Below are 7389 nucleotides of genomic sequence, written 5' to 3'. Positions count from 1 at the left end.
CTTCAGGCGAGAGTTTCCCAGGTTTCATTTCGCCAGGTGGTTCTTTCCCCTGTGTGTCCTTGGCTGTCAGGGAGCGGCGTGATTTTGTGGTGCGTTTGAGGAGCGGCGGGAGCATCTAGAAAGGGAAAAACTGTGGTGGAGAGAGAGCAAAACCCAAGAACCTTCGAAGACAGGCAAATAGTTGTGCGTGTTTGTCGTATGAGTGCCCAGTCAGGGAGGAGACCCCAGCGGTCCGTGGAGGACCCCGGCTCGGACAGCGGAGGCTTGCTGTGCTCCTGCGTGTCCTTGGCTGTCAGGGAGCGGCGTGATTTTGTGGTGCGTTTGAGGAGCGGCGGGAGCATCTAGAAAGGGAAAAGCACTGGTGGAGAGAGAGCAAAACCCAAGAACCTTCGAAGACAGGCAAATAGTTGTGCGTGTTTGTCGTATGAGTGCCCAGTCAGGGAGGAGACCCCAGCGGTCCGTGGAGGACCCCGGCTCGGACAGCGGAGGGGCTTGCTGTGCGGGGAAAGGGCAAATCACAAGGTCGTAAGGTCTGCGGAGGGAATCTGTCCACAAGAGGAACATTTTCAAACTTGTTCTTAGGGAGTTCATTCCGGCTGCATTGCAGGGAGCGGTTTAAAAAGACCAGGCTTGAGTCAGAGAGACTAGTGAAGAAGCTCTTGTAACAATCTAGACAAGTGATGGTGGCCGTGGGCCAGAAATAATGGCATTGGGGCTCCTAAGAAACACAGTGTTCTGGAAGGCTTATTGTGTGCCAGGCACCATTCTAGGCTCTCTGCCTGAGCCGGCCGATTACTTCTTCACGGTAACCCTGTTCTGCAGATGATAACCCTATTATTATCATTTGTGATTTACACACGAGGAAACCGAACCTGTACTTTGGCTCAGACGGTGCCGTGAGGTGACCACGATCTCCACACATATTTAGGCCGTTCCACTGCAGAGCCTGTATTCTTTGCCAGTCACCTTCGTTGTCTCTCTGGGGAAGGACACTAATAAGACAGCTTCAAAAAACACGAAGGGATGCAGACCGTGTGGGACGCAGTGACGGAACGGACTGTCCCGGCATGAAGGAGGCAAGCATTCAAGAGTATTCATGTTTCGGGGTTAGACAAATACATGTGCTGTGTAGCTCCAGGCACTCGGGGAAGGAGAAAAGATCAGAACGAGCAGACTCAAGTGATGGGGAAGCGTAGATTCTGAGATTTCGACAGAGCCTCGAAGAAGGGATTCTCAACTGTGGCAGATGAACGGGCAGCACCATGTGAGGCGGGCGCCTGAGCTGAGCTGGAGCTGTGCTGATCAACGCCATGGATGCTGATGACATGCCACAGAGGACAGTGTGGAAGGAGCCCGGGAGCAGGCAGGACTGGAACCCTGGGGACTTAAGGCCAGGCTGAAGAAAGGAAATCTGCGATGACCGGGAAGGAGCAGGTGTCCGTGCAGGAGGAATGTCAGGATCAGAGGTAGCCGCAGAAACACTTCATGGAGGATGTCGTGGCTGACAGGTGACATAATACTGAGCAGAGCTGAAGAAGCACTGAATTCAGCCAAGGGGGAGTCTTAGTCTCTTTAGTGAGGACTGAGCTGTGAGGAGATGCTGAGGAGCGAGTCCAGACCCCAGAAGGATGGATGTGAATGGAGACTAGGAAAGGGAGGTCACAAATCTAAACCATGCTTTCGAGAAGTCCGACGTGGAAGAGGAGAGAAGGTAGCCAGCCGGAGGGTACCGTGCGACAGGGAGAGGGGGTACCAGGGGGAAGGGTCCTGGCCATCGGCTCGTCCGTGTGCTGGCGGGAAAGTCCCAGCAGCCAGCCCTGCCCAGGGAGGATGAGCTGTCGCTGCCCTCGGTGGAGCACAGGAGAGTTTTTAAAGCAATGCGACCACTCTGCGTGGTACTGTAATGGTGGCTACGTGACGTTATACATGTGTCAAAATCCATAGACCTATACAACACGAGGAGTGAACCCCAATGCAGACTGTGGACTTGAGCCAACATTAATGTATCAGTGTGGTTCATCGATCGTAAAAAAAAACCACTTCAACAGAGCAATATCATTTGGGTTATTAAGGCATGATCCTAAATAATGTATCCCGGCACCCAATTAAACGACATATTATAGAAAAGAATCACCATTAACAAGTGAGGTTCGTTGTGGGAATGCAAGGACTTAGGAGCTCTGTGAATATACTTAAAAAATGAGCAGATTGAAAGAGAATGTGAACGTCCATAAAAAGTGGATAGTAATGCTAATATCTTCCGGGGCAGACACCATTTGCTCCTTTTTCACGCCTTCCGATGCTGCGGAGGCTGAGAGTTATGCGCGATATTTCCTAGACGCCCTTGGAGTGAGGGCTCCAGGCCGGGCTGGATTCTGCAGAGACGAAGCCCCGTGGGGTGGACCCGTGTGTGAAAGGGGTGGCGAGAGACAGAAGCAGCACAGAAGAGGTGTCCCGGCCGAGCGGCACGAGGCAGAGGCGGTGTGGTTTTCACGTCACCTGGTGACATGTCACCGCCACACCTGGTGACGTGTTTGGGCCTTTCTCCCGGCTCCTATTTCGTTTTGTTTTCCTGACTGTGTATCATCCAAACGATAGTTCTGGTCCTTCTAGAGATTGCGTAAGTTATTCTTGAAAATCAGAATCGTTCTGGGTCTTAGACGTTTTCACTCTAAGGGGCTTTGTGACAGACGCGCCCGGTCGGGAAGCAGGTCCCTGGAAGGGACGGCAGCCTTGGCCAGCTGCCCTTTACCAACCTGTGGGAAGCATCGTGTTCCACCCAAGTTACGAATATTTTCGGGAGAATGACGGACCCGGACCCAGTCGGGTCAGGGGTAGCCCACCCCCTTGGGTGGCCGCCTGGGACAAAACGGTCAGCTAGTTTTGCGCCTCGCCTGGGACCCTTGGCCACCTAAGCGAGGATCAGTCTGTGGTGCAGAAACGAGGGAGCCCCATTTGAAGACGGCTTCGGTGCAGGTCTTCATGTGCCATTGGCGTTGGCGTGTGTGTCAGGTGCATGCGTATACTCAGGCCAGGCGGGACGGGAAAACAGTGACGTATCTAAACAGTGACAGTAAAGCGTCTCAGAGAGCAACACTCGCTGGGAAGAGCAGATCCCTGGGGCTCTAAACTCGGTGAGCTCAGATGTCCCTTTGACTTCGACGTGACGAGAGCAGACGTCCTTACCTTGTTCCCCGTCTTCGCTGGAAAGTGTTGGACATCTCACCGTTAGCCATGACATCACGTGTATGTTCTTCATAGGTGCATTTTGTCAGGGTGAAGAAAGTATCTTCTATTCTTCATTTGCCAAGAGTTTTTCTAGCCATAGATGAGTTTCAGTTTTGTCAAATGTTGTTGTTTTTTTTTTCTGCATCTACTGCCAAAGTGATTTGTATACTTTTTCTTCATTCTATCAATAGAGCGAATTATGTTAACTGCTTTTCAAGTGTTGGACAAACTTTCATTCCTGGATAAACCAGAACTTGGTCAGGATGCATCGTCCATAACAGGTAGGTTGGGATTTGATTTGCTTACATTTTGTAGAGGATTTCTCGAACCTATGTTTATGAGAAATAGTTGTGTATAATTTTTTTTCTTACAAAATCGTGGTCAGGTTTTGTCGTTAGGGTTATGCTTACCTCACAATCGAGTTGGGAGGTTTTGTCCTCCTCTATCTTCTGAAAGAATTCCTATAACATTTGTATCTTTTCTTCTCTGAGTAAATGAAAGAATCCAATAGGAAACCGTCCGGATTTTGCTCTATCCCAGGCTCCACCTGGTACCTCCCATCGGCCAGACCTACCTGGGAGCCCGCACGCAGGGGAGCCAGACGTGCATTCTGAAGGGGACGAGCCTCCAGCGGCACCAAGCAGGACAGAGACGAGTGGAGAGTGGGCCCAGGGGCAAGTGGTGGAGACGGTGAGGGGGAGGAGCGGGAAAATGCCCGGTCATGTTAGGGAGCACTGATATCATGCTTTCTAGGCACGGTGTTATGCGTTCTACGTGTATTAAATGGGTTTAATCGTCACGAAAACCCTGCAGGGTAGGACTGTCGTTATCCCTGACATAACGATGAGGAATCCGGGGCTGAGCTCTCCCACTAAAAGAAAGTTTAGCAGAAATCACTAAGCCAGGAGTCAAGATACCGGGATTTGCAGCTTTCATTCCAACAGATGTGTGATAAAGGGCCGGGCACGTCACGTTCCGTCGTGTGTTGAGGACTACACAAAGAATGCCAGGCTAAAGGAGAAAGCAAGAGAGAAGGACGGACGCCCAAAGGAAACCACAGACCCCGTGATCCCGGCGGCACCGGCTGCGTCGACCGCTGACGGCTTCCCACTTCCCCAGCCAGAGCCCGCAGGCGCCAGCCATGCTTCTTCGCTTCAGCGAGCTGCTCCTTTGTCACTCGCACCGGAGCTTGCTGGAGTGTGGCTCTCCTGCATCACAAACAAAAGCCTAACTGTACCAACCTCCAGTGAACTGTGAGCGCAGAGGTCAGGCCGACCCCTGCTTCGGCTCCGCTTGTCACCTTGTGTGGTGAGTTCTGACTTTCTGTAATTCCGGTTCCTTTCCAACCGCTTTGCTCTCGGAAGCTCGTATCCTGAAGGAGCCAGTGGAACACCTTCTGTTTCCTGTGTCCAGAAATTCCTAGGCTTATTTGAGATAAGAGGATCTCGGGTTGCTATACTCACAAACATTGAGCCAACTCTAGGACCATCTGTGTCATAGCCAAATGTTTGCTCATTCGGTGTGTTTGCAAAGAGAGGAGACAGGCAACAAGCTTGATTATGATCCTTGATTATTTTAAAACGTGTCATCTTAAAGAGGAAACAAAGGCAAGACTTTGCAATAAAACCATAAGGTTTATTAATTTTAAGGCTGAACCCCATAAAATTCTTATCTAAAGAATGTTAGGGAGTTGTCGAATGAGGGCGTCACTGGAATAGATGTGAAGGAGCAAGTGGACCGTAACAGAGAGAAAAATAAAGAACCCATCTGTTCTCTGGAAAAACAGCTAGTGGCTTCTTCCAAACAACTCATGTATTTGATTCTATGCCTTGACCCACAGGCTCAAGTTCGATGCCCCCTTTTTGCCTCCTGGCCTTAACCCTGCATTTCCCTCTTATAAATCTTACCAAGACATTGGTTTCTAGATAGATTATTTTTTGACCATCTTTATCGGGGATTACCAAGAAGGAACAATGAATAAATTTCCCCTGGGGACGAGTGTATCAACTCACCACGAGACCCCAGGACCCCCTCTGTCCTAATCGCTGGGCACCCTGCATAGTCTAATAGAACTCGGGCTGGTCCCACTTTCTGAAGTGCAGGGTGGTTCTGCCAGTGGCGGCATCACTGTGTCTCACATTTATGCTCCTGAAGACATTACTGTTGGGAATGGAAAATGGTTTGACCACTTTGGGGAAAGTCTGGCAGATTCTTACAAAACTAAACAACTATGTATTCTGGGACTCAGTAATTCTTCGGTATTTATCCAAAAGAAATTAAAACACGTCCGCCAAACGACTTAACATGAGAATGCACGGAGCAGCTTGATTATAGCAAAAACTGGACACGTTCGGGTACCTATCCATAGAATGAATCTCATTTAATATTCAGAGAAAAATGAAAAGGAACAATTTACTGAAACACAAATTGCTCATAACGTGGATGAATGTCAAAAACATTTTGCTGCATGGAAGAAGGCATGCACAAAAGAGTGTATGCTCTTTAATTCCAGTGATAGAAGTTCCAGAATTTAAAACTGATCTATGACAAAAAATAAAAATCAGAGTGGTGTTTGCTTGTGGACGGGGTAGGAACTGGTCGAAAGGGGCGTAGGAACTTTCCAGAGGGATGGAAACGTTCCACACCTTCACAGGGGCTTGTTTTCCACATTCATATGCACTCGTCAATACCAGGGACTCGAGCATTTTGTGGTATGTAAATTTTGCCTCAAACTCAAAAACGGCTGTATTTAAATATTAAACATTAGCGAATGGTATGTAGGATGAAGTATTAGAGGAAAGTATACCGATTCTGCAATTTACTTTGAAATGCATCAGAAAAAGAAAAAAAAAAAAAAACACCCCAGCATGGATTGATGGGTTGATTGGGAGAAGGGTAAATGTATGACCGTGGTGACAGGCTGGTGACACAGGCTGGTGACATGGCGAGGGTAGACTCTACGTGATGGGTATATGGTGCACCACCTTTGGAGAGTCCTTCAACTTCGTTTTATGTTTGAAAACTTTTGTGATAGTGAAGTACTTCAAGTCTTTGAAGTTCCCACCAAGAGGAAACGGCCACCCACATGATGTCAGCCACACTAAGGATTGGCCGTGTTCGTTAAAACGCCACCTTCTCCCCCAGAATATACCTCAAAAGTGTCTATTTTTTAAAAATCTGACATTTATTAAGTTCTTACTACATACTAAACACAATGCAAAACGCTTTGCATTCATTATCTCATTTAATATTCAGAACTTTCTTACGGTAGATGTACAATTCATATCTGATTTTATTAGTAAGAAAATGGAGTATTATTGGGGGCCAAGCCTCCCAGCTAACAACCGGAAGAGCCCTGTGAGAACCTGAGCCCCCGATGCCAAGGCCCCCACGTCAACAACTACGCTCAACCTGCCTCCCTCCAAATCCAGAGTCAGAAATGCCTCGGAAGGCATTGCCCCAACGCCGTTATTTTCAAGACAGTCATGAGACCCAGAAAGGAAAACTGATTCTCCCACACGTGAACACTCACTAAGGTCGGGGTCATTTTCTTTGGGTAGTTTCTCTCTCTCTCTCTCTCTCTCAAATCATAAGGATTTTCAGTCAAATAATGCAGTTCCTTATTTTTTTAACGGTGACATTGGTTAATGAAATCCAGTAAGTTTCAAGGGTATAATTCAACAGTAAGGCCTATATACATATTGCACTGTGTGTTCGCCTCCCACAGTTAGATTTCTTTCTGTCACCACATATTTGACCCCTTTCACCCCATCTACCTCTCCGCTCCCCGCCTTTCCTCTGGTAACCACTAGTCTATTGTCCGTGGATCTCTGTTTGTTAGTCCTGTTTGTTGCTTTTAGGTTTATATCCCACATATAAGTGATATCATGTGGTTTTCAACTTTTTCTGTCTGGCTTATTTCACTGAGCATGATTATCTCGAGGTCCATCCATGTTGTTGCAAATGGCAGCATTTCATCTCTTCTTATAGCTGAGTACTATTCCGTTGTACATATGTACCACAGCTGCTTTATCCAAACATCTAGCATAGGACACTTCAGCTGCTTCCATGTCCTGGTCACCGTGAATAATGCCGCTACGAACATCGGTGTGCAAATATCTTCTCGGATATATATTTTCAAGTCTTTGGGGACAGTTTTTC

General features: G+C 48.0%; 1 protein-coding gene across 6 annotated transcripts in view; it reads left to right on the top strand.

Moving 5' to 3' along the window:
- Positions 1-3417: 3417 nt before the first annotated feature.
- Positions 3418-7389, top strand: part of REG4 (regenerating family member 4) — a 17166-nt gene continuing 13194 nt past the window's right edge. For 2 of the 6 annotated variants that reach the window (XM_025038484.1, XM_025038479.1), the window contains exons 1-2: positions 3418-3509; positions 3769-3918. Coding sequence is in view for 1 of the 6 variants with exons in the window: in XM_015595344.2 (XP_015450830.1) it covers positions 3428-3509 (82 nt within the window). In the remaining 5 variants the exon portion in view is untranslated. Of the gene's footprint in view, positions 3510-3719; positions 3919-7389 lie in introns of all 6 variants that reach the window. The other 4 variants (XM_025038481.1, XM_025038480.1, XM_025038487.1 and 1 more) reach the window with 4 other exon arrangements.

This window comes from Pteropus alecto, unplaced genomic scaffold (genome assembly GCF_000325575.1).
Source record: "Pteropus alecto unplaced genomic scaffold, ASM32557v1 scaffold106, whole genome shotgun sequence".
Classification (NCBI taxonomy): Eukaryota; Metazoa; Chordata; class Mammalia; order Chiroptera; family Pteropodidae; genus Pteropus; species Pteropus alecto.
This window is presented reverse-complemented; position numbering and strand designations above follow the sequence as displayed.